The 24,627-nt window shown below is 68.8% G+C and overlaps 2 protein-coding genes across 5 annotated transcripts; both read right to left on the bottom strand.

Moving 5' to 3' along the window:
* Window positions 1-268: 268 nt before the first annotated feature.
* ABCA2 (ATP binding cassette subfamily A member 2) lies at window positions 269-19,974 on the bottom strand. 4 transcript variants are annotated; one of them, XM_046022647.1, is made up of 50 exons: window positions 19,823-19,974; window positions 16,193-16,286; window positions 15,874-15,876; window positions 15,045-15,156; window positions 14,791-14,954; window positions 14,375-14,502; window positions 14,101-14,211; window positions 13,544-13,762; window positions 12,833-13,203; window positions 12,414-12,573; window positions 11,479-11,607; window positions 11,237-11,404; window positions 11,071-11,167; window positions 10,655-10,828; window positions 10,472-10,574; window positions 10,282-10,396; window positions 9,970-10,160; window positions 9,622-9,772; window positions 9,339-9,543; window positions 9,063-9,227; window positions 8,795-8,975; window positions 8,499-8,711; window positions 8,202-8,398; window positions 7,933-8,115; window positions 7,513-7,697; window positions 7,191-7,311; window positions 6,698-6,922; window positions 6,407-6,613; window positions 6,042-6,144; window positions 5,622-5,941; window positions 5,325-5,538; window positions 5,125-5,230; window positions 4,918-5,029; window positions 4,725-4,785; window positions 4,472-4,646; window positions 4,185-4,300; window positions 3,968-4,115; window positions 3,752-3,875; window positions 3,510-3,642; window positions 3,302-3,419; window positions 2,901-3,079; window positions 2,688-2,829; window positions 2,485-2,619; window positions 2,276-2,379; window positions 2,103-2,195; window positions 1,888-1,990; window positions 1,683-1,820; window positions 1,399-1,605; window positions 976-1,018; window positions 269-539 (listed from the first exon to the last, which is right to left on the bottom strand). In XM_046022647.1, exons 1-49 carry the CDS (start codon window positions 19,886-19,888, stop codon window positions 983-985), a joined length of 7,305 nt encoding a protein of 2,434 aa, XP_045878603.1. In that variant the 5' UTR covers window positions 19,889-19,974; the 3' UTR covers window positions 269-539; window positions 976-982. The 4 variants fall into 4 exon arrangements, with proteins under 4 accessions (XP_045878603.1, XP_045878602.1, XP_045878605.1 ...); XM_046022646.1 differs by having other exon boundaries at window positions 269-1,018; XM_046022649.1 differs by having other exon boundaries at window positions 269-1,018; window positions 12,833-13,164.
* Window positions 19,975-21,683: 1,709 nt separating this feature from the next.
* FUT7 (fucosyltransferase 7) lies at window positions 21,684-24,394 on the bottom strand. Its single transcript, XM_046023101.1, has 3 exons — window positions 24,114-24,394; window positions 23,353-23,491; window positions 21,684-23,259 (listed from the first exon to the last, which is right to left on the bottom strand). The coding sequence occupies exons 2-3, from the start codon at window positions 23,363-23,365 to the stop codon at window positions 22,244-22,246; spliced, it is 1,029 nt and encodes a 342-aa protein (XP_045879057.1). The 5' UTR covers window positions 23,366-23,491; window positions 24,114-24,394; the 3' UTR covers window positions 21,684-22,243.
* Window positions 24,395-24,627: the final 233 nt, after the last annotated feature.

The raw sequence follows: 24,627 nt of genomic DNA, 5'->3' as shown, positions 1-24,627 counted from the left end.
CACTCAGGACCTGGCAGGGAGTCTCGGCTGTATGGGTGCAGCAGGGGAGGGGCGTGATGGGCAGCCCCTGCCTCCGAAGTCTCCCGGTTCCAGCGGCTGTTCAGAGGGAGGCGGCCCCTTGTCCTCCTCCAGGCTGACCTAGCCCGCTTCCCGTTACCCTGGCCTCAGCGCTCGGGGACATGGCATCCGTCCCTGTGAGGCACACACCATAAGCGTCAGGAGGGCCCCTCTTCGCCCCAACACCCCGCTCCACACATGTAGTCCTGCATGGGCTTTTTTGTTTATTTTAAAACAAACATCGGTGCGCTATGTACAGGTCCGGCTCCCGGGTGGGTGGGTGTGCGGGGGGCCAAGCTGGGCGGGAGAGCAGTGGCAGCTGGAGGGGACGGGGCGGGGATCTGGCCCTTGTCGGCCAGTGGGGCCAGCTTCTCCATTCCTGCCGCCTGGCCTGCCACCCGGAGGCGTCCCCTCCCTGGCCCACGCCCACAGCTTCCCTCAGGTGGGGGCTGCCGGACAGGACCGCAAGAGGAAGCCTCTTCCTAAAGCAAAATAAATAAGGGTCTGGGGACGGGACCAGCTCAGTCCCGGCCTCAGCCGCAGACCAGCCCACTCAGGACATTAGGCCTGGCCAGCAGTCTGCTGGTACCCGGTGGCCTGTGTCACCCCAGCGGCCGAGGGGTGGCGGGCAGAGCTGGCAGGGGCAGAGACTAGGGGCCGACCCGACCCCAAGGCTTTAAGGCAGAGCAGGGGGAGGGTGTGCGCAGCCCAGGGCCAGGCCGACCTTTGGCACAATTAGGGGAGGGCAGCGCAGTGGCCTCAGTCAGAGCTGAGGACAGGTGAGGGGCTGGAGGGGGCAGGAAGCCCTTGGTCCTGGACCTCCCGTTCCAGGGCCTTGTGGGCGGGCACTGGGGGCATGGGGTGGGGCCTCGGCCACCGCCTGACTTCTGTCCCCACAGCATGTCCTTGGGCCAGCACCTGGCGGTCAGCAGAGTGTGTCTGTGTTGAAGGAGAGCTGGACCTGGTGGACAGAGAGCAGGCAGGCCGGGCTTGGGGAGGCGTCCACAAATCCCCGCAGCCCCCCAACCCGGGCCTGGGACAGGGCAGCCCTCCTCCGTCTCCCTGGAGTCCTCCCTCAGTGGCGAAGCCTCCTGTGGTCTCTGTCCCTGGAGTCTGGCGGCTGCCGCGTTTCCTGCTCTCTCCCGACCCCGGGCTCTGCTCCCTGCTACCCTGCTCTGCCTGTCCTTGCAGTCCCTGCAATGTTCCCAGGCAGCCACAGGGTCTGCGGTGAGTCTGCATCTGCCTGGGCCGGGGTCTCCTGTGTCCCCAAATGTCCCCAGGTGACCCCTCCCTCACACCACTCCTCAGGCCGAGCCCGAGCCCTCCGGCCACGTGGCTCACCCGCTCCTCCTCGAAGCTGATGAGGCCCTCGTCCTCCGTGTCCAGGTCCTCAGGCTCATCGGCCACCAGGGCCCTCAGCTCCGTGGGGGTGGGCCGCGGCCGGAAGAGGCTGAGCAGGCGGCCCAGGGGCGACCGCAGGGCGGAGGGCGGCTCAGTCTCCTGCTGCTCCAGGTTGTCGCTCTGCTTCTTGGCAAAGTTCACGAACACCTGGCGGGCGGTGCAGGCAGTGAGCCAGCCGTGGCCCTGGCTGGGCACCCCTGCCCGCGCCCCCCGGGGGCACTCACGTTGTCCAGCGTCGTCTGGCTGACCGAGTAGTCCTCGACGCCCAGCACGCCCACCACCTGCTCCATCTTGCTGAACACCTGAGCCAGCGAGACGTGCTCCGACTGGAGCTGGTACTGCACCTTCGTGTGGTGACGCTCCTGGGGGGACGCGGGGTCAGAGGCCGCCCAGCAGGCCCCCCAGCCCCACCCCTGGGGCCCCGCCCACCTTGAGCACCGCCTCCGGAAAGTTCCGGTTGAAGAACCGCACCACGTCCTTCACGTTCTGGCCGCTCTTGGTCCTCACGGTGATCATGTAGCCGTCTCCAAACCTGCGGGACAGGCCTGTGGCCCCGAGCGCCCGGCCCCCCGCCGCCACGGGTCGTGTCCCCGCCGCCCGCCACCCACTCCGCGGCCCGCCACCCCCACGCCGGTGCGGCTCACCTGTTCTTCAGGTGCTGGATGCTGCCCAGACAGCGCAGGCGCCCGTTCACCATGATGGCCAGACGCGTGCAGAGCGCCTCGCACTCCTCCATGCTGCGGGCAGAGGCACAGGCTGGCGGCGCGGGGCGGGGCCGGGGCGGGGCCGGGGCGGGGCGGCGGGGGCGGGGACACACCTGTGCGACGTCAGCACCACCGAGCGCCCGGTCTTGATGAGGTCCAGAATGAGGTTCCAGAGGAAGCGCCGGGCCTTGGGGTCCATGCCTGTGGTGGGCTCGTCCTGGGGGGCCGCCAGGCTCAGCCGCTGCGGCCGGCCCCGCGCGCTGCCCCCCCCCCAACCCGGCTCACCCGAGGGCTGCCGGGAGCCGACCCCGCCCCGGCTCACCAGGAAGATGAAGGCGGGGTACCCGATGAGGGCGATGGCCGTGGACAGCTTGCGCTTGTTGCCGCCGCTGTAGGTGCCCGCGGGCTTGTCCGCGTACTTGCTCAGCTCCAGCTTCTCCAGGGCCCACTTCACCACCTGGGCGCGAGAACCCCATCAGGGCCCGCCCCTCCGGTCCGCCCCTCCCCTGCGCGCGCGCCGCTCACCCGCGCCTCGTCCTTCCAGGGGATGCCGCGGAGCCGCGTGTACAGCTGCAGGTGCTCCCGGGCCGTGAGCTCGTCGAACAGGGCGTCGAACTGCGGGCAGTACCCCAGACTCTGCTGCACCTGGAGCAGCTCCTTGAGCACGCTGGGGACACCGAGCCGTCAGCGCCGGCGGCCGCGGCCACCCCACCCGCCCAGGCGCGCGCCCGCCTGCACCTGTGCCCGTTGACAAAGGCCTCGCCCCCCGTTGTGCTCTCGTCACCCGTCAGCATCTTGAAGGTGCTGGTCTTGCCGGCGCCGTTCACGCCCAGGAGGCCAAAGCACTCGCCAGGACGCACGCCCAGGCACAGGCGATCCACCGCCAGGATGCGGCCGGTCTTCCGGGACTTGTACACCTGGCGGCGGGAGGGATCCCGCGGCTCGGCAGGGGCCCAACCTCGCTAGCTCGCCTCGAACCGCCGCACCCCCACCTGGGCCGCGCCCCTGCCCGGAAACACGCCCCCACCGAGGCTCCACCCCCACCTGGGCCCGTCCCCACCAGGAAACACGCCTCCACCTGGGCCCCGCCCCCACTGGGGCTTGCCCAACCCAGCCCCTCTCACAAGCCCAGGGCCCACCTTGGTCAGGTTCTCGATCTTGACCATGTCATTGTCAGCATCCCCCCGCAGCACTCGCTGCCGCTCGCTGGCCACGTCCACATCGTCCTCCACGGGCTTGGTGGACACTGGCATCCGCCTGCAGGGACAGCGTGGGCATTGCGGTCGCCCAGTGCTCCCCACGGGGCTGTGGGACTCCCCGACCCACTCCCGGCACTCCCCGACTCACTGGGGCTGCCGCAGGAAGTTGTACTGGCACATGATGGTGAGGAAGAAGCCGACGAAACCTTCGACCGTCATGGCCACCAGCCCCCTGGTGACAATGTCCCACTCGAACGGGGACTTCATCTTGTCAAACTGGCCTGTGGGGCAGCCGGCTCAGGGCCTGTGCCTGGGGGCTCCACCCACGCCTGCAAGTCCCCATCTCTGGGCCAGGCATGACCCGGCCGGCGGCCCGCCCGCCCTGCTCACCGATCTTGGCGTAGTACTCGTTGATGTACTCGTTGTAGGCCATCTCCATGAGCCCGTGGCCCAGGTTGTAGTTGGGAAAGATGAGGAAGCAGCTTTTCAGGTAACTGTTGACCACCTTCAAGTCCTGGAGAGTCACAGGGGGTCACAGGCACGGCCTAGGCCCTGCCGCCCACTGCGCCCCGCCACCGCCGGCTGTGGCCCCCCACGCTGCCCCACCTTGTCATGCTCAAAGAGCTGCAGCAGGAAGGTGGCCACCGTGGCCGTGATGCCAATGAAGAGATTGATGACGATGAGAAAGACGTAGGCCGAGCTGGGCACCTCGAACCAGAAGGAGGCCGGGTACATGATGGGCGTGATAGACCACCTGTGGGGCCGGAGCAGGTGGTCAAGCCGCAGGCCCGCCCCCACCCCGCCCCCGCCCGCTGCCCCTTACCCGTAGAGCAGGAAGAGCGAGAGCACGGCAGGGAAGTTGGTGGGGGACGTGTAGGCCGGCAGGTCGAACACGAACAGGATAATGACGCAGCAGGTGGCCGGGACCAGGTAGTTCAGCTGCCAGAGCAAGAGAGGCAGGTGAGGGGTCCAGGGGCAGCGGGGAGGGCTCTGGGGGCAGGGCTGGGGGTCTGGGGCCAGAACGGGTAGGCCTGGCAGGGGACAGGGTCATGGGACGGCAGGGGTCTGGGGGTGACGGGAACCCCCTTGGCCACGCGGGGAGGGGCACACCATGTCCCACACGTAGTTGGCGAGCCAGTAGATGACGGGGTTACAGCCGCTGACAAACTGCAGGTGCTTGGCCTTGGTGGACTTCTCGGCCACCAGGAAGACCACGAAGCTGGCTGGCACGAAGGACATGGCCACGATGATGAAGATGGCAATGACCACGTCCGTGCCCTGCAGCCTGGGGGCGAGGCAGCCATCAGCCTCTGCCTGGGACCCCGTCCCGCAGCTGCACCCCTGCCCCCCATCCCATACACACAGGTAATCCAGGGAGAGGCTGGCGCTCGTCTTGTTCATGGGGTGGTTGGTGACAGTGATGCCTAGGGCACAGGGGAAAGCAGCCTCAGGGACCTGCTCCACACAGCCCCGCGCCCCGCAGCCGCCCTGCCCTGCCCCTGCCCCTGCCCCGCCCCGGCCCACCGTGCCCTGGCCCGCCGGCGCTGCAGGCTCACCATAGGCTGCGGGGTTGCCCTTGCTCTTGGGCAGGTTGGCCCGCAGGATGGCGTTGTTGAGGCTGTTGAGGTAGGTGGGCATGCTGTGGTAACCCTTGTTGTTGTAGAAAACCTGGAGGGACCCAGAAGTGCCCTAAGAGCGCTGTGGGCGCCTGCCCGCCTCGCGCTGGAGCTGGGTGCCGCAGGGCTTGGGGCCGCGCGGCTCACCTGGGCTGCCCGGCGCACTGCGATCTTCCGCACCATGACCGGGGCCCGGGCACCGAACGACGCCGGGATGGACTTCTGGACGTTGCCAAAGGTGATGGCCCCGTACCTGGGCGGGCAGGTCGAGGGGCGGTGAGGCCCCACACGCGGCGGGTGGGCCGCCCCCTCGCCCACAACCGGCTGGCGGCCCCCACCCCGCTCACCGGTGCAGCCGGAAGCGGTCGGAGGTGAAGAGCAGGTACTCGGAGACATTGTGGCCGGTGACGTCAGTCAGGATGTCTCCGGTGACCACCCGCATCTGGGGTGGATGCCCACCCACACCACCCGGGCAGGAGAAGCCAGTGCCCTGTGCAGAACAGGTGCAGCGGATGGGCTCCCGCACCAGGCGTGGCAAGGAGGGTGCCGACGTCCGGTTGTCTGTGGGCGCGGCGGGGGCGTCAGCTCGGACCCGTGCCGTGCCCCGCCCCCCCCAGCCCACGGCAGCCTGGGGGGACCCATACCTGGCCCAGAGGTGGGGGGCAGCGAAGCATTCCAGGCCTGCAGCGGGTCCTCCTCTGGGGACACAGGGGAGTCGGACGGAGCGGGGGAGGGCGGGGGAGGCACGAAGTTGGACAGCGGCAGCCCCTGCGAGAAGGACTCCAGGCACATGCTGTCAAAGAAGGCGGCGGCCAGCAGGCGGGACTCGCCGCTGCTCAGGTTCAGCACGGGCCCCAGGGAGCCGTTGGCCGGAGACTTGAGCACACAGGTGGCGCCCACACCTGACGGCAGCCGGAACGTGCTCACGAGCTGCTGGGGGCTGGCATCCGGCGACAGTCGCAATCTGGGGGAACCCGCGGTGTGAGTCTGGGTGGGGAGAGGCCGCCTGTCTCCGCGCCCTCCGCCAGCCCTTGCCCGCCACAGCTGCCCGGCGGTGGCCTCACCGGTCCTCCTGGCGCTCCTCGTTGGCGTAGGGGATGAAGTTGCCGCGGGGCTGGGTGTAGTTGTGGTACTGGGAGGGCGACAGGACCAGCGGGGGCAGGTCACCTGGAGGGGGCATGGGCAAGCCTGAGCACACTCTGACGGCCTACCGGCGGCCCCCGGGCCTAGGTTTCTCCTTCCCCAGACCCTTAGTGTCCAAGCCTGGGGTCTGGGTCCCAAGGAGGCACGAGTCCCAGGCCCACACAGTGTCCGCGGGCTTGGCTGGAGGGCCCAGGCCAGGGCAGCGGTCAGGAGTGGGGAAGAACCACAGTCCCACTGGAGAGGGATGCTGGCCCCCGAGTCCCCCTGCCTGGCCCGGCAGCCCTACCGATCTCAGGGACGGAGAGGGCCACGGTCATGGCCACGCAGACGAAGAAGGCGGGGAGCAGGATCTGGGAGGACAGCGCCTTGGAGTTGCGGCGGGCGCAGTGGAAGCGCTTGACCAGCAGCCCGTGGAACTGGCGCACCTTCAGCCACCAGCCCTCCAGCTTGCAGCTGCCCTGGCCGGCCCGCACGAGGGCCTCCGCCTCCACTCCTGCATGGGGGGCAGGGGCTGAGCGGGCGGCCCCCAGCAGCCCCCAGGGACCCCCCCCTGCGCCCCCGCCCAGCCGCCCCCCACCTTGCAGGCTGACGTTGTCGGGGTCCTGTAGGTTGTCAAGCAGCGGGCGGTAGTCGCCACAGACGTCCGCGTAGGGGGCTCCCTCGTCGCCGCGGGCAGAGCTCACGGAGGACGCGGACTGCAGGGCGGACTCCAGGCCGTACTCCAGGCCGCCTGCACACGCCTCCCCCAGCGAGGCCGGACCCTCCGCCCCGGGGAGAGCGTCTTTCCTGGACTCCTTCACGTCTGCCGCCGCAGAGGGGCCAGGGCAGGGAGAAGCGGGGCTCAGTCCCCAGGCTCGCCCACCTGCCCCGGGGAGCCCGCGGTCCCACGGCCGCCTCCCTGCCCCGGCTGCTCAGCCCCAGCGCGGCAGAGACTGGTGGCAGCGTGTTCCCACCCAGGGCCCTCGGACCCCGGAGCCAGGGGAAGAGTGAGCCGCCCTGGCCCAAGGTCAGGCACCCGGGAGCGGGGGTGTCTATGTGCGGGACTGAGGAGCCGCTCTGGGACTGCTCACCGGCCTCACTGTTCTCCAGAGACTGGTCCTCCTCTGACACCTTGAGGAACACCTCCTCCAACGTGGTGTCCATCAGCCCGAAGCTGCTTAGGTGCAGCGCGTCCAGACTCTGCTCCAGGTGCTGCGAGGGGCTGCATGTGACCCGGTGCGGCCCAGGACCCAGCAGGGACTCCCCCGGCCCTGAGCCCGCTGCAGCCCACAGCTGGAAGGGACCCCGGCCCCGAGCCCACCACACCCCATAGCTGGAAGGGACCTCGGCCCCGAGCCCACCGCACCCCACAGCTGGAAGGGACCCCGGCCCCGAGCCTGCTGCAGCCCACACCTGGAAGAGACGCTCGAAGGCCCCCTTCTTGGCGGCCTCGCTAGGCAGGATGTAGGAGAGCTCTGTGCTCGTGTCGGAGACCAGGAGACAGGAGGCCACGTGCTTGCGGATGAACTGGGAGACCTGGGGCTCCGAGCAGCTGCTCAGCTGTGTGCGGCCGGGGGGGCTGGCTGGCAGTCCTGGCTCTAGGAAGAGAAGGAATACAGAGGAGCCGCACTCGGGGGCCGGTGGAGGAGGATTCTCTATGGGGGCGCAGCCAGGTCAAGAGCGGACGTGAGAAGAGGGAGCCCCGGGCCCGACCAGGCGTGCTAGCGTCGCCGGGGCAAAGGCAGGGGCCCAGTCCTGAAGCTCACGGGGCTGGGAGAAGGGATCCTGGGGTGGGCGGGGCCCCAAGCCGGCCCAGGACGCCTCTGCACAGACCTTGGGGGTCCCCGGGCTCAGCAGGCCGCTTGACCAGAGTGAGGCGGTAGCCGTCCCCGTAGGCGCCCTTGAGGAAGAGCGGGGAGCCACAGCACTTGAGCTTCCCGTGGGAGATGATGGCGATGCGGTCCCCGAGCAGGTCGGCCTCGTCCATGTGGTGGGTGGACAGCAGGATGGTGCGGCCTGGGGGAGCCCAGGGTCAGGGTCAGGGCGCCGGGGTGGGCAGGGCCAGGTGGGGGCCGCCCACAGCCGCCCCGCGCCCTGCTCACCCGGCTTGTACTTGAGGATGAGGTCCCAGATGGCTCGGCGTGCGTAAGGGTCCACACCCGCGGTGGGTTCGTCCAGGATGATGGCGCGCGAGCCGCCCACGAAGGCGATGGCCACGGAGAGTTTGCGCTTCATGCCGCCCGACAGCGTCTGCACCAGCGAGTGCCGTTTATTGGACAGCTCCAGGTCCTCGATCATCCTGAGGCCGGGACAGGGTGGGGGCGGGCGTGTGGGCCTGGGCCCTGGGGGCCGGGATGCTGGGGTCCCCGCAGGCCCGGGCCCCTCCCTGCCCCACCCACTTGTCCATCTCCTTGCGGATCTCCGCCTGCGCCATGCTCTTGAGTCTCGAGTAGAACCAGAGGTGCTCCTCCACCGTGAGCCGGTCGAAGAGCACGTTGTGCTGCGGACACATGCCCAGGTTCTTGCGGATCTCATCCATCTCCGTGCGGATGTCGTGCCCGTAGATGGTGGCCGACCCCGAGGTCGGTGGGAACAAGCCAGTGAGGATGGACCTGGGCGGGCAGGCGGGGTCAGGACCTCCCGCGGGGGGCCCACCCGGCTGCCCACCTGCTAAGGGTTCTGCCCCGACGCTCACATGGTAGTTGTCTTGCCAGCCCCGTTGTGCCCCAGGAAGGACACCACCTGGTTCTCGTAGAGGTTCAAGCTCAGCCTGTTCAGAGCCAGCTTCTTGTCGTTCTTGTAGACCTTGGTGAGCTTGTCCACGCAGACCACCAGCGGCAGGTGGGTGGGCTCCTCCTCCATGCCCCGCATCTCCTCTGCACCAGGGCAGGGGGTCAGCTCAGGCTGCCCAGGGCCCCCAAAATCCCGGAGCGTCCCGGCCACCACCCCGGCACCCGCCTCACCCAAGCGCCGGGTCTCCATAGCACAGGCCTGGTCCTCCTCCATGACACTGAGCCGGGGGGCACGCGCCCACGGCCAGCTCCACTCCCAGGCCTCCGCGCGCCCGCTGCCCAGCCAGTAGGACTTCTGCAGCGGGAAGTACCAGGGCCGGGGCAGCCCATACATGCCTGCGGGGGGGCAGAAAGTGGAAGAGGGGCTGACCCGGGGACCTGGGGTGACTGTCCCCCCCGGGGAGCCACACACGCTCTCCTTCCCCGCTCCAAAGAGTTGGCGGGTACCTGGGTGCACAGCCTCAATGTACCACGTGAGCACGCCATAGACGGCGGCGTCCACCATCAGCATGGTGACAGCCAGGAGCAGGTTGAAGTCGTCGCCTTCCACGGGCGACTGGCTGAACGTGTGCCACTGGATGCCCACGCCCGCCACCTCGTACAGCGCAAAGTACTTGGAGCCCAGGCCGAAGGCTGTTGTGGACATCAGGGACTGAGGGCAGGGGGCGGTGGTCGTCAGCGAGGGCAGGAGGCCAGACCCCAGCCCGCCCCGCCCAGCCGGGACCCTCACCGCAATGCACTTCTCAAAAGCGGTGATCTTGTCGTGGGCCACCTCCTCGCGGATCGCCACATACATGTAGGGCACGTAGCTCAGGAAGTAGATGATGCCCCCGCAGGCCGAGGCCAGCTTGGCCTTGGAGTACAACACGGACACCAGGAAGCTAGGGCGGGGCAGGCCGCGGGCGTCAGCCACAAGCAACCCTCGGCGCAGGGCCCCGAGCCCTCCCAGCACGTCCCTCCCAGGGTACAGAGCCGCTCCAAGGGGGTGCGTCCGGGCTCCTGGGCGAATGCGAGGGGCACCCTGCCAGCGCCCAAGCGCGGCTCCCTCCCAGCCCGCGGCCAGCCATGCGGAGCTCACCAGAACATGACGGTGGCCACAGCATAGACGGCCAGGAAGAGCCAGATGATGAGCACGTGGCTGTGCATGAGCACCTGGCCGTACTTGAGGATGGCCGTGAGGGCGGTCACGGAGATGGACAGCTGCACGAAGCCGGTGATGAACCAGGCCACCCAGTGCACCGCGTTGTTCAGGCCCATGGTCTTCATCACCTGCGGGCAGGTGGGCAGCGGGCTGGGGCAGGAGGCCTCGGCCCACGGGACGGGCCGCCAGGAAGGACTAACCTGTCTCTACCCCTCCGTCCCCCACCCGTGCACCCCTCCGTCCCCCCACCTCCTTCAGCCGGTGCTCCTTCTCTGCTACAATGTGCTGGATGGTCATGGCCACCGAGTAGACCCAGGAAATCACCATGCAGAGCGGCATCATGTGCTCGATGACGAACAGGAAGCTGGGGGGGGGGCAGGGGCGTGAGGGGAGGGGCTCAGCCTGAGCCCGCCCGGGGGCCCAGCCCCCCCACACTCACTCGTCGCGCGTGTAGCAGGGGTAGGGAAACATCTGCACGTAGTTGCCGGGTTCCACCACGTCGTGCCCCACGAAGGTGTTGATGATGGCGCGCTCCATCATGTCTGCGGGCAGAAGGGGTCAGCCGTGGGGCAGGGATCCCCGGGGCCCTCCCCGCCACCTTGGCCCCAGGAGCCGGCCTCACCCTGGATCCAGACGAAGCCGTAGAGGAAGTAGAAGCGGCCGCCGGTGTTGGGCCCCGGGCGCCAGTAGGCCCGGCGGATCTCATTGGTTTTCTCGGTGAAGCTGGAGTTTTGGCGGATCTTGTAGTGCACGTGGGGCGGCAGGGAGCCGTCCTTGCGGGTCTGGAAGATCACGCCTGGGGACAGGAGGGGCAGGTGGAGGGACAGAGCCGCGGCGGGCTGGGGGGCGGGGACACAAAGGGGGCGGGTCCTGGCTAGAGCAGAGCCGGGATTGGCTTAGGGGGCGAGGGGCGGGGCCAGGGAGGGGTGAAGCTGGAGAAGCGGACCGGCTCCCGGGGCCGGGGAAGTGGGAGAGAGACTGGGGATGGGGCTGGGGCGGGGAGAGGCAGAAGAGCAGGGCTCCGGGGGACCAGCTCACTGGCGAACACGGTGACATTGTCCTGGTAGGCCTGGTTGAGGGTATAGTTGACGATGCTCTCCTCGTCGGGAAAACCCTTGAAGATGTCCACACTCACCTGGGGGGAGGGGCAGTGTTGGAGCCGGCCCTGGGCGCCCGCCGAGCCCGCGCGGCTCGCCCACCCCACCTTGGACATGAACTGGATCCAGCCACAGGCCGCGTTGTCGATGGTGTCCAGCTGCTGCAGGAGGGCCGAGCCGTTGGGCAGCGTGAAGTTGTCCTGACGCAGGGCGGGCGGCAGCTCGTCCAGGGACAGGTTCAAGGCCTCGGGGCGCAGCCGCAGCTCTGCCACATACTGCGGGGGAGGACTGGCTCAGGGGGTGGCCCGGAACACGGAGGACCCCCCACCCCCGCCTGGCGCCCCAGCACCTCCTGCAGCCAGCGGAGGTGCCGCTGCAGCCTGCCCTGCTCCAGGAAGCTGCGGATCTCGGCGGAGATGTTGAGCCACAGTCGGGCGTAGTGGGTCACGTTGCCTACAAAGGCAAAGGTCTCGTTGGCCTGCAGAGGGTGAGGGCATGGGTCACGGGGCTCATGGGAAAAGCCCAGCCAGCAAGGGGGTCCTCCACTCCTTTGTCTCCCCCCAGGCCGGTCCTTTGCCAACGGCCACTCCTGCTCTGGCCAGACGTGGACCTGGGTGCTGGAAACCCTCCCCTCCCCACCTTCCTGGGACCCCCCCCCCCCAGAGTGCTGGCGAGGCCCCGCCCCCAGGGCAGCCTGGCTTCCAGCTTTCCCAGGTCACCGGCTGCGCCTTCCCAGCTCCTCTGCTGGGCCCTTCTCCACATGTCCCTTGAACAGCCCTGACACCAGCCCTCCTCGCCCCCACACTCGTCCTAGAAGCCCCTCCATGGGCTCCCCCCTTCCAGGGTCATTTCCAGCCCAAGTTTCTACTTCTCTCCGACAGAACTTCTCCCCTGGAATGGACCCTGGCAGACCACCCAGCTGCCCCCCCCCCCAATCTGGCCCACCGGAGGCTGCCCTGGGAGGTCTCTGCAAGTGGCCCTCCTTCATCCAAACCAGCCCTGCCCACCCTGGCCACTCCCGGCCAGGCCAGAACCCTGCACCTCACTAGCCGGTCAAGGGCACCCCCACAGCAGCCCCACCGTACCCCTGCGTCTTCAACGCGCCACTGCCCCGTCAGCCCTCCAGTCCCTGTCCCCCAGCCAAGTCAGAGCTCAAGCTCTGCAGCCCCTCCCGGGACAGTTCTGCGGACCCCGGTCTGCACAGGGTCCCCCAGGCCCGCCCAGCTCCTTCAGCTCCTGCCCCAGAAGGAGGCAGAAGGCCCCCAACGTGCCAGCCTCGCGAACCTTGAGGATGACGCGGTCCGCCTCGGAGCCCGCTGGCGCATACAGGATCTTGGGATTGCTGGTCATAAGGTGCACGAGGAGCCCCAAGTTCCGCTGCTCCTTGTTCGTGAAGCCCAGGGAGCTCATGTTGCCCCGCCGCAGCGCCTCCGGCTCGATGGTGCTAGCGCGGGTGGGGGGGTGGGGGTCAGGGCGGGTCTGGGGGGCGTGTCGGCAGAGCGGGAGGGGCGGGGTGGCCGGGGGCCGGAGGCGGGGCTTCCAGAGGGGCGGGGCAAAACCTCAAGGTGGGAGGGGTGCACCGGGAGGGGCGGGGAGTGGGGCCGGGATCCCGAGTGGGAGCCGCGTGTGCGGGCTCAGAGCCTGGCCTCGGAGCTAGGCCCGCCCCTCTGCCTTCCTGTCCGCCTGCCCTGCTGCCCACCTACCGGTTGTTGCCGCACAGGATGGGCTGCAGGCCGGCCCAGAGCTGCACGAAGGCGGAGCACTGACCCTGCAGCGCGTCTGAGGAGGCGGGGGCTGCCGCGGCCCGGGCGCCCTCCTCCGCGGAGGAGTTGGAGCTCGTGCCCCCTGCAGCCCCCGTGCCGTTCGCTGTCCTTCCAGGGCCGCTGGCTGGGGGCCCCGGGGCACGGCGGGCGCAGGCGCCCTGGGGCAGCAGCAGGGCCAGGGCCGAGAGGACGTCCACATCCTGCAGAACTTTCTGGGCGTCCAGCAGGTCCTCCAGCAGGGCCTGCAGCCGCTGCGGGGGTGCAGGCTGCTGCTGCGGAGGAGCCGAGGCGTTGGGGGCGTCCAGGCCCAGCTGATGGGAAAGGGGGAAGGTGGGGAGATGTAGGCCCAGGAGGGAGAGGGAGCAGCCCGGGGCTGATGTGAAGGTGAGAGACTGAGGTCGGGTGGAGGACGTGGGACACAGGCTGGGATGCAAGAGGCTGAGGGAGAGTCTGCCTGGGGGGGGGGGGGCAGGGAGCACTGGCTAGGGGCTGGGAAACAGACCGGGGGAGGACATGGGGCATGGCTCACTAGGGGTGCATGGGACACCCAGCCACAAGCACACCCCCTGGCGGCCGTGGGCCCAAGGAGCCCCAGCATCTCCTTCGGCCGGGGCCATGGGCCTCGGGGCCAGCAGGCAGGCAGGCCCTCACCTGCTGGGCAATCTTGGCCACATCCAGCTGGTTGTGGAGCTCAGCAGCCAGCCTAGAAAAGCGCTGGGCACGGGCGGCAGCCTGCCCACTGCAGACAGCGTCCCGGTAGCTCTGCAGCGCTCTCTGCTGACCCTGGGGCACCGTGAGGATCCGGCCCAGCTCCCCGGAGCCCCTCGCACATGTCAGTTGCTCCAGGAGGGCGGGGGCCAACAGCAGCTCCTGGGGGCAGGGTGCAGGGGGACAGCCAGGAAGGAACCTCAACCGAGAGGGAACCAAGGCCCTAGCCCAAGACAGCTTCGGGTCTCCTCCTGCCTCCCACCCTGGCCCGCACCAGGTCTGAGGTAGCCCGGATGCTGTGATGGGCGGGGGGTGGGGGGAGTGGACACACATCACTCTCCTGCTTCCCGCCCCCCTGCTAGCCACAGACTCCCAGGGACCCGCCTCACCCCAGAAGAAGCTCGCAATTATCAAGGAGGCCCCTTTCTTCACCCTCTCAGGTGGCAACCCCCTCCCAGAGGCTGGCGGTGTGTTCCCGTCCCACTAACAGGTCCTCTTACCTCCATCCGGAATAGGGGATTGCTACCCGGGCGGCTCCAGGGCTCCCGACCCCTGGGGAGTCCTGACCCCACATCCAGGGCAGGGGAAGGGCCAAAAAGCAGGTGATAGACCTGGAGGGGAGGGGGCGTGGCTCAGGCCAGAAAGTCCCAGAGCCCCATATCCCCTCTCCTTGCTCTCCACTCCTATAAGCGGGGAGAACAGAGAGGACAGCGGGGCCAGGAGCCGTCCCAAGAGAAGACCCGTGCTCCCTGCGGACGCTCGCCCCCCCCTCACCTCCGGCAGGTCCACCTGGGCAGCCAGGAGTGCCTGGGCTGTGCTATTAGGGAGCGACAGATTCTGCATCAGGAAACGCCAGAGCTCCCGTGGGTCCCTGGCCACCGAGCCCAGAGAGAAGGACGACACTGGACAGGCAGAAGGACGGTGCTGAGGGCGAGCTGGGCCCGGGGTAAAGGAACCCCGAACAGACGCAGAGCCCAGGTGCCCGCACCAGGTTTGGCCATGGGGAGGGCAGCTCAGCGGGGTCCGCTCGAGCTCCTTCGCCCCAAGAACCCAGAGCGATGGCCCAGACGGACGCCCCGACACCGGCCCGCGGCCAGGAGAAACCAAGCTGGGATTTGCACGCAGCTGACACAGCGGCCTGGGCCCCGAGCCCCCCAGCAGAGGCACAGCCCGAGCTGCCCCGGGCGTACCTGTAGGTCTGTCCAGGTGGCTCTCCCAGGGGTCCGGGCCAGAGCGGAGGGCCTCCAGGTGCTGGCGCAGGGCCTCGAGCTCCGAGCCCAAGCTGGGCCGTGCCGGGTCGAACAGGTTGCCCTCCTCCACCACACGGTTGAGGCTCTCCAGCAGCTGAGTGACCCTGCACCGCCATCGGAGGTCACCCACGGGCCTCTGTGGGGGGCAGGGGGCAGGGGGCGGGGGGCGGGGGGCAGGGCCGGGGGGCACTCACGTGGAGTTGGCATACTGCAGGAACCCAAACTCGTCTCGCTGGCCATCCGGGCACAGAGACTGCATGACAGGCAGGATGCCTGCGGAGGTGAGCGGCGCTGCCGTGTAGAAAGCTGCGGGGGAGGGGGGTGGTCGGGGCAGGTGAGAGGGCCGGGGGGGGGGGGGGGGGCGAGGGGCAGAGACAGGAAAGGACCAGGGAAGGGGTCAAGAAAGGGGTGGGGGATGAAGGCCAAATAGAGAAAGTTAGAGAAAGTCCAGGAGGAAAAGCAGCTTCAAACAGCAGACAGGGGGCAGAGGGCCAAGAGTTCCGGTGCAGATGACCCCAGCAGGTCAGAGGTCAACGGGTGTCTGGCTATCCCTTCCCCATAACTCCCAGGGTGTTCCCCTTCCCTCAGCCACCCAAGGCCAAAATGCCTGACACCTTCCCTAAGAATTCAGGTGTGGGGCCGCCCACAGGGCCCAGGGGTGCACGTGGGGGCCCCCACTGGGCAGTGACCTCTGACCTCTCTGGCCAGTTGGTTAGCAGGGAGAACGCAGGAGCCCATGGGGGTCTGAGGAGCAGCCAGGTGACCCAGCCCCAGCCCTGCAAGGCGGGGCCGGGCGACCCCACAGAGAGATGGACACCCCCACCCCCAGAAGCTTGACCTGGGAGCCACCATGGCCCTTCGGCACCCCCCGCCCCCCACCCCCCAGTGTGCCAGCTGCCCCCGACAGTGGACAAGGGCTTCGGCAGGACCCGGCCAGGCCAGGAAAGGCTGTTAATGCAAGCGGGGGGGGAGGGGGGGCAGGGCGCGCTCAGGCCGCACCAGGAGGGCTGCTCGCTCACTTACAGACTGCATGCAGGCCCAGGAGGAGGACAAGAGACCATGCGGGGGAGGGGCGAAACAGAACAGAGGAGAACGGTGAGGAACCGCGGCCAGCCCTGTCCTCCAGCCCGGCCAAGAGGCGCGGCCAGGGACCACAGAGGGCAGCGGGCGCACGGACGGCACCAGGACAGCATGGGAGCTGGGACACGTGTGGAGTCCCGTGCACCCAGGACACCACGGGGGACACAGTGAGAACTGCCTGCCCCACCCTGCCCGCCCTGCTGTGCCCTGCCCCCCCACCACTCCCCACCCCCTGCCACCCTCCCCCTCCAAGGACACTCACCTTCTTTCACAGAGATGGTCGGTTTCTTCTGCCGAAGCCCCAGCAGGATGAAGAAGAGAACCAAAGGAATGAAGATCTCAAAGGCCAAGACCCACTGGAAAGGGCGGGCTGAGTCAGGCCACCTGCCCGGGGCTGGACAGGACAGACCCCAGCCCTCCTCTCCCCAGATAGACAGATGTCTTCCTGGCAGGCGGGGCCAGCCCCGCCCAGCCTGGACCCCACGCCGCCCCACACAGCGACCACAAAAGGTCAACCCAGGCCCTTCAGGGTCAAAAGAGTTTGCCTCCCCTTTCTTCGAGGTCCCTTTCGATGGGTGAGGGCGTGAGTGTTGTCTGGCCTAAGCAAATCTGCCCTCTTGCACACCCAACCCAAGTTCTGGTGCCGTGGGGATTCGCCAGCAGGGACAAGCCAGTCAGCTTGTGGTCCACTAGGACCCACGAATCTGCCCAGCTCAGCTTCTCCTTCCCCACCTTCTCCTGGCTAGGATCTTGAGGTGGTCTTGGGTGCCAGCTACAGCTCCCACACTCCCGCAGGGCCAGACCTCCTCACTGTGACAGCGCCATCACACCCCACAAGACAAGGACTGGATAACCAGAGGCATGGCTCCGGCCCAGGCCTCTGAGCCTCCAGGAAAACGTGCGCAGAAGTCTGACAGCCCCGAGTTCCTTCTTCTGGCCTGGCCCCTCTCCCTCACCCCACGTGGCTCTGATGGGCTCAACAGCCCTGCCTGTGTGCCCCAGAACGCTCCTCTATTCCCGGGATTGCTCCTGGCACCCCCGGTTGGGCACCAAGGAGAGCCCTGGCGGAGCCTGCTGGGCTGGGAAAGGAACGTCAGAGGTCCCCAGGCCTCGGGCTTCCCTGTGTCTTGCCTTGAAAACGGAAGGACTTCTCAGTGTCTGTGACCCTGTCCCCCTCCTAGCTCAGGGAGGGAAGGTTTCGGAAAGAGGACCTCCAGCCCACTGCTCTGCGGGGGAGCCTGCACCCCACTCAGCCCCAGGACGCATCCTGACCCTCGCCCCGCCAGCACTTCTCAGAGGACCAGGTTTCCTTCATCCTCGCCCCCACCGCAAAACAGACTCCCCGGCCCCCACCCCGGCGGCGTGCCGTCTGGCCCGGGGCCCGGCTCCCGGCGTTGTTTACCCGCTCTGACAATAGTGCTCTGTGGCCTGGAACACCCCACTGTGGTCCGCACCCCACGCCCGCCCCAGTCCGTGCCAGCCTCCACCCCCTCCCCGAGCCAGGAGCCAGGCCAGGGCTGGCCAAGGAGGCAACATGGGCACCCGCAGGGCTGGGGACAGGCGCCTGTGCCACACACACGTACACGGAGCCAGGGTGGCTGCATGCGGCGCAGGTGGCCAGGGTCACGGCCAAGGTACCAGCCCCACCCACACCCGCCCCGCCACTGGGCACCTGCACCGTGTAACTGCAGCAACAGGCCCGGCTACTGCCTCGTTGCTATAGCAACGGCCGCAGGAGCTGCTGGGAGGAGGGAGGCCTGCTGGGCGGGCAGGCGGCCAGAGGGGCATCTGGTGAGGGGCGGGCACAGGTTCGGCCTCACCTGGGAGCCCCACAAGGGAGTCAAACCCCGGTCCCTTGAGATGAGCCTGGGGCCCCCATGCTGTTCCCAGGGCCTAGGTGCGCCCTCTGGGCTTGAGCCACCTCCCGCAGTGTCAAGGGGAGAACAGAGGAGAGCTGAAGACAGAACGGCCTGACTCTGCCCAGTGGTGAGGCCACGGCAGCCCAGGGGACAGGCGACACTCCCAGATGGAACAGCCCCGGGACAGAGGCCCTTAGTTCCTACCCTTCAAACCAAGCTCTCCGGGGGTGCCCCACTCTCCAGAGAAGCCCACCGCATAAAGAGCAAACCTCTGCTCGCTGAGCCCACAGGTCTGACCCTGAAGCCCCAGACCCTCCCCAGGAAGTGGGGGGCCAACAGGCGCGTGCCAGATACCTGGCCCACCCAAACCCCCCGCACAAGCCCAGCGAGGCCTTACCCCCCCTGGAGGAAAAATTTCTGATTTGCTGTGGCCTCAGGCCAAGGACCTCCATGTGGCCTGACAAGCTGCTGGACAGGGGTACAGGAAGCTTCTAGGGAAGGCCTGACCTAGCAAGTGGGGGCCACTGCTGGCTGGAGGGCCGTGGACACCTCCCACCTGCTTGCCAGTCCCCCGCAGGCCACTGCTCCCTTCCCTGAGCCTTGAGATCCCCAGTGGCTACAGGGGCCATCATTCCAGCCTCCCCCTCCAGCCCTCGGGGTGCCCTTACTGCCAAGAACCCTAGGGCTAATGCATGCCCACATCCCGCTCCCATTGCTCCTCTGAGCCCTGCCCTGCTGTCCCCAGTAACCCAAAATCTGAAGCAGGGACAGCTGCACCAGAGGCTGCAGGCCTGATCCACGGGACCCAGGGCCGGCCAGCCCCAGGCACGTGGGCGGGGAGTGTACTCAGGCCTGGTTCCCCGCCAGGCTCAGGTGCCCGGGGGACCCCTGCCAGGCCACGCTGATGATGGCCACCCTGCCTTGTCTGTGGCCCCAGAGTTGGTACTATGCACTTCAAAGCCCTTCTTGAGGAGGGTCCCTGGTGGGAGCTCATCAGCCCCAGGAGACTCCAAGTCAGGTGGGAGAGGGTGAGAATGAGAGGCTGCTCCGTCCTCAAGCCCCCCACTCCAGACCCCAGCCTGCTCTGGGTTCCTTGTGGAAAATCCCCAGGGCCCATTCAGAAACCCGAGCTGCCCGGGCCTCTCTGGTGCCTGTGCTGCTGGGGGCTAGGCAGCCCAACAGGAGGGGCCCCTGCCTTTCGCAGGGCAGGGGTCCTGAGTGAGGGCCAGCATGATGGCAACCCCACGGCCTCAGGCTGGCGGCTCACCAGGACTTCTGTCCCTGACAGCTGCTGCGTCCTGTGCGCTCAGGCCCCTGGCTGCCCCAGACACAGGGCAGGGGGCTGGGGTGCTTGGGGGTCCCAGCTCCAGTCAGCAGGACCAGGCCCCCAGAGGGGGCTGGGGTTGGGGAGGTGGGAGGGTGGATCAGCGTCAGGGAGGGCTGCCCCAGAGGACAAAAGGGTGCGGGGATGCAGACTGGCCGGAGCTGGCACAGCAAGGACACTCGCGTTCGTGAGAGAGCAGCAGCAAGGGCTAGCGGGCTTGGGGGAAGGGCGGGGGGAGGAGAGGTGTCTGTCCAAGGGCAGGGAGGTGGCGGTGCAGGGAGGAAAGGGCAGGGTCCCCCCAGAGGAAGCGGGGCCCAGAAACCTTCTGGGCTGGAGAGAGTCTCCCAGGCCAGCCCTCCGTCCCGGGAACGAGGGCCTCCCGCGACCCCAGCGTCCTGGGGCCGCTCGCCCCCGACCCGAGCCGCTCGCCCCCCGAAGAGCGCACCGCGCGGGGCGCCCATCCCGTGACTCAGCCGCGCACCGCGAATGTCAGCGGCCGCGGGCGGCGGGCTGGACGCGGCCGCGTCCCCTTCCCGGAGGCCGGAGCCCGCCAGGGCGCGCGGGGTCCCGGCGGGGAGGGTGGGCTGGGGCCCTCCCGGGGTCTGCGCGTGCCCGGCCCGGCCGCACGTGCGCGCGGGAAGCGCGCCGCCGGCCCCCCCGTGCGCGCGCCCTCCGGCTCGGGGCAGGCCGGACGCGCGGGGCGGCTCACCGGGCTCCGGCGCTTCAGCGTCACGTTCTTCCAGAGCAGCAGCTGCAGCTGGTGCAGGAAGCCCATGGCGGGGCCGCGCTCCGGCCGCCCTCGCGCCGCGGCCCGCTCCTCCGCGCGCCCCGCCAGCCCCGCCGCCCGCCGCGCCGCTCGGCACTCGGCATCGCCCGCGCGGGGCGGGGTCTGGGGCGTCGGGACGGCTCCGCGCTGGCTCCGCCCCGGCCGCCGCGCCGCCCCCCGCCCGCGCGCCCCGGCTTAAAGGAGCCGCCGCCCGCCGCGCCCGGGGCCCCCGCCGCCCTCGTTGGCCGCCCCGTCTCGCCGGGCCCCGAGCCCCGCCCCCGCCGCCGGCGCGCTCTTCTCCCGGGGGCGGCTGTGCGGCGCGCCGAACCCCCGCTGGAATCTGCAGAGGCGCCCCGAGGTGGCCCCTGCCCCAGGGCGCCCTGAGGGGATGCTGGGGGCGGCGGTGCGCGCCCCACCCCCGCGCGGAGGTGCTGGGGGCAGGAATGTCGCCTGGACGTCAGAGCCAGGTCCCGGGCCCGAGTCACCGCCAGGCTGGAAGCGGGTGGCCGCCCGCGCGGGGAGGGGACGCTCAGCGCTGGCGGGAGATCCCACCGGTGCGCGGCGGCCGGTGTCTGCCTCCAGCCTACAAGCCGCAGCGCTCCCGCCCGCCAGCGGCTTCCTGACCCAGGCCGCGTAAGGCAGGGGTGGGCGCTTGTGAGGGGCGCAGGGGGCTGTCCGGCCCGCCACTGTGGGAATCCCCGGGTCCCTTGGGAATGAACCCCTTGGCGAGCAAGTGGCGGGATGGGCCTGGCCGGACTCTGGCCCGGGGGCCGGTTCCCTGCAGACGGGGCGCCCAGGGTGCTTGAGGAGACTGAGGCCGCGCCCTCGGCGAGGGGCTCCTTTCTCGGCCAAACCCGAGAGCCAGCCCCGCGGCCGCAGGTGGGACTCGGAGTGGAGCGGACAGCGCAGGGGCTGCAGCGGCCCAGGGTGGCCAGCAGAGCGCAGCAGAGGGCAGGGAACCCCGCCCGAGCCCTGCCGGCTCCTCCCTCCCCAATTTCAGTTTCCCCACTTGCCAACGGGAGGGGCAGGCCACGGAATGTCCAGGGTCGGGGATGCACATCGGGGATGCACGTAGAGGGTTCCCCTAAGCTGATGGCAGGCTTTGGGGGACCACAGCTACATGCTCCTCCTCAGCTCCTTCTTTACAATGGGGCAGGGCAGAGGGGCCCAATCCCCCGTCCTTATCCCTGGTCAGCATGTGGGGCTAGGTCAGGCCAGGAAGTGACTGGCAGGCCCTTCCCACAAGCCACTGTCAACGGGGAGGGCAGCTTCCTGCCTGCACCTGCCACCCACTCCCATCTGGGGCAGGGACAAATCCTGACTTCTGCCCCAGGGGAGAAGACCGTTGGGGCCCCTATCTGCTGTTCCAGCTTCTCTTCCCCGCCCCCACAGGCAGCCTGCCACAGGGGTTCCCCTGGCAGCCCCCGTGCTGCCCGTGTGGTCACCCGCCACCTGGCAGAGTGAGCCAGATCCTGCCACTCCCCAGACACCCCTGCAGCCAGAAAATGAAATCCCAGGGCCTTCAGGACCAGGCTCCTTTGACACCCCCCCGCCCCCGTCCAGGTTTCAGACCTCAGCACCGCCCTACTCTCCACCCACCTTGGCCTTTTGGGGGTCAGGGAAAGCTCCCTGGTGCCGTGCCAGTCAGTTAGCAGGGGGTGAAGGAAGCTGGCAGGCACAGGCAGAGTGGTGTGGGGGAGGGACCCTATCAGGACAGGGAGGTCTGTGTGGCGGGGGTGGGGGGGGGTGGGTGAAGCGGCTGGGGAGAGCATGCATGACAAGACTCGCACGCGCCATTCTTGTCCCCCCTGTCTTTACTAATCGCTGTCCCTCCCAGAGATGCAAGCAGGCCGGCTTGTCGCGGAGTCCCCGGGAGCTGGCTCCAGCACATGCAGAGTGAGGGTCATGTACCTGCACGGCCCAAGCCAAGGGGCCTTGGTGACAGAGGAGGTTTGGGGCTCAGAGTTTTCCCCTCCAGACTGCAGGAGGGCCCGAACCCTGGCCTCTCCCAGCTGGTGTCTGAGACAGAAGATCCCACCGGGGTTTTGTCGAGGTGCAGAGGGAGGTCCTGGGAGGTCCTCGGGAGCCTGTATCTTCGATCGACTCGCCACATGCACCCCCACTAACTCTCCCACTCTCACCTTCACCCCCGAGTGCCCGCCAGCCTCCTTCTCCAGGCAGTCTGCCCGGACCAGCCCACTCCCGCCTGACCTCTGCTTTCCAGTTTCTAACCCAGCCTTTGTGCTATCCCGATGGCCCGTGGGGGCCAGATGCCCAGTGGTTTGATTTCAACACCCAGCCCTTCCACACCCACCACGGCGCCAGCCACCCTCCTCAGCCTCCTCCTCGTCATCGGGCCAGAGCTCAGGCCTGGAACCAGGCCTTGAGGTCCTGGTACACCTGGCCTCGAGGCAAGTGGGGGTATTGGGTGCAGACGGCGCAGAAGCGCTCGCTCCAGTCCTCGAACAGCCGCACACGGAGCCGGTCTCGCCAGGCCAGGTAGCGCTGGTAGCCGCTCGCGTTCACGCCGGCCAGGAAGGAGGCCAGCTCCTGGGCCGAGCCGAAGTCGTCCACATGCACGAAGGCGTCAGCCGGTGCGAAGGCCTCGTAGTTGGCCCTCGGGGGCCCCAGCACCACGGGAACTGTCCCGGCTGCCAGGGCGTTGCGCCAGAACTTCTCGGTGATGTAGTCTCGGTGCTGTGAGTTCTCGAAAGACAGGTAGAAGAGGTACCGGGCCATGGCGGGCAGCAGGCAGCTGGCGCACAGCGGCTTCCCGTTGGCGCGGCCGAACACGTCCACGCGCAGGTGGGGCGCCAGCCGCCGGTACAGCTGCACGCGCCGCTGCCGCGCCTGGAAGTTGCTGACCACCCAGGCCGCCACCCCCTTCTTGGCCGGCAGGGGCGGCGCGGGGCCCTCGTGGGGCTCCAGCCGGCCATAGGGCACGAAGATGTCAGAGTCTCGCCGGTAGCTTAGCACCCAGTTAAAGATGCCGCCGAGGCGACCGAGGCCGTGGGTGTGGCTGGGCGACTCCATGGAGGCCCACACCCAGGGCTGCCCCCGCGGCCGGCTGTCCAGGGGCAGGCGAGCCCGCCGGGTCTGCAGCTCGCGGTGGTGGAAGACCACGGCGTCCGCGCCGGCCAGCAGGCTGCGGTCGGTGCTCAGGCGGCAGTGGGCCACGCCATAGCGGGTGCAGGTGTTGCTGGGCAGCTCGGGGGGCTGGTCGGCGAAGGGCCAGTGCCAGACGAGGATGAGGAGCGTTCGCGGGGGCGCGGGGACCCTCGCGGGGGCCGGCCCAAGTTGCCACAGGAGCCACAGGGTGAAGAGGAGGGCGGCTCCGGCCAAGGCCCCCAAGGCCCGGAGCCTCTGGGAGCGGCTGCACCCTACACGGGACACAGGAAGGGACACGGTCTTCCCGGGGTCGCCCGCGGGCCCCGTCCCCCCAGCCCACAGCTCCCCGAAGACCAGACACTCACCGGCCGTCCCCATCTGCAGCGCCCAGAGTCAGCCTCCCAGGACACCCAGGGATCTCAAATCACAGCAGCCACTGGGCAGAGACGCCCCACACTCACAGCCGCACCCCTGCGCAGCCCGACTGGAGGCAGGCCCTTTCATCTGCTGGGACACAGACAGGCTATCTTCCTGCCACGCCCCGCCCCTGCCCCCGCCCCAGGGGACCTTGGCATCAACCCCCCTCCTCACCTCCCCTCCCACTCTGATCCTCTGGCTGCTGGGGGGAGGAGGGGCACCCTCGGGGGCCCAGGGTCAGGCCTCCCACCCCTGCTGGGCTCTGGGAGGCCTGGGGTTGACCCGCGGGGCAGGCAAGATGGGGTGATGCCATCGCAGATGGAGGCAGCCCCTGACAGAAGGACCCCGCCGAGCCCGCCACCCCGACCCCCGGCAGCGCGGCGCCCCTCCTGGGGTGGCGTCACCCACTCCCCGCGCGGCGCCCGCTCGTGCCGCTCCCAGACCCTCGGGCTGCAGATGAACTGTGCTCGGCTCCCTGCCAAGAGGCTGAGGTTTCTGCCCTGGGTTCCCAGGGGGCTCCCCCCCCACCTCACCCTGCCCCCTCCAGGACACCTCATCCTAGAGCCCACATTCCAGAGGGGCAGGTCTCTGTCCCCAGGTCCCGGAAGTGTCAGACCCCATGAGGCCCCAGCACAGGCCCACGCGGGGCAGATGCCAGGCTGGGCTTGGCCCCGGGGGCTGCAGAACCCGCTGTGCTTTCTTTCCTCACCGAGGACTCGTGTCCACAGAAGTCCCATGGGCCCGGCCGCCTGGAACAAGCTGCTGACAGTGCCGAGCGGGGGATGCGGACGGGGCCTGCCCTCGGGGACTCCTGGCCTCCTCCTCCAGGCCCTGCAGCCCAGGATGGGGGTGGGGACAGAGAGGGGGCTTTCCAGACTGGAAAGGGAAGGAGTCGCTGTGTCCCTGACGCTGGCAGGTAGGGGCTGGCTCCTGGTCCAGGACAAAGAGGGCAGGAGTCCAGAGGCTTTCTCCTTTCCCCACCCCTACCCTCGGACCAGCCCTGGGGGCCCAGGCCTGGAGGTCAAGTTCCTTCCCCTTCTGCTCCAGTTCCTCTGAGCCAGAGAGACGGCAAGTCAGCACGATCTGACTTCCCTTCAGCTTTGACCTGCTCCCCACTCAGCCAAGCTGGTGCCCCACCGGCTTCATTCCCCCACTGCCGCTGGATCCCTCTTGGTCCTGGATGTGGCAGGACAAGGACTGGCTCTCAGGTTCTGTGTCCAGAG

This window comes from Meles meles, chromosome 11 (genome assembly GCF_922984935.1).
Source record: "Meles meles chromosome 11, mMelMel3.1 paternal haplotype, whole genome shotgun sequence".
NCBI lineage: Eukaryota > Metazoa > Chordata > Mammalia > Carnivora > Mustelidae > Meles > Meles meles.
Note: the sequence above shows the minus strand (reverse complement) of the source record. Positions and strands in the feature narration are given on the sequence as shown.

Bases quoted from the DNA above. Each gene is read 5' to 3' on its own strand.
- ABCA2 (XM_046022646.1), bottom strand. From the start codon at position 19,888: ATGGGCTTCCTGCACCAGCTGCAGCTGCTGCTCTGGAAGAACGTGACG. The intron at 11,405-11,478 runs GTGCTGGGGCGC...CCTCCCCCGCAG, and splicing joins ACCTCCGCTGGCTGCAGGAG to TATGTGGCAGAGCTGCGGCT. The intron at 5,231-5,324 runs GTGAGCGGGGTG...CTGCCCGCCCAG, and splicing joins GACCGCTTCCGGCTGCACCG to GTACGGGGCCATCACCTTTG.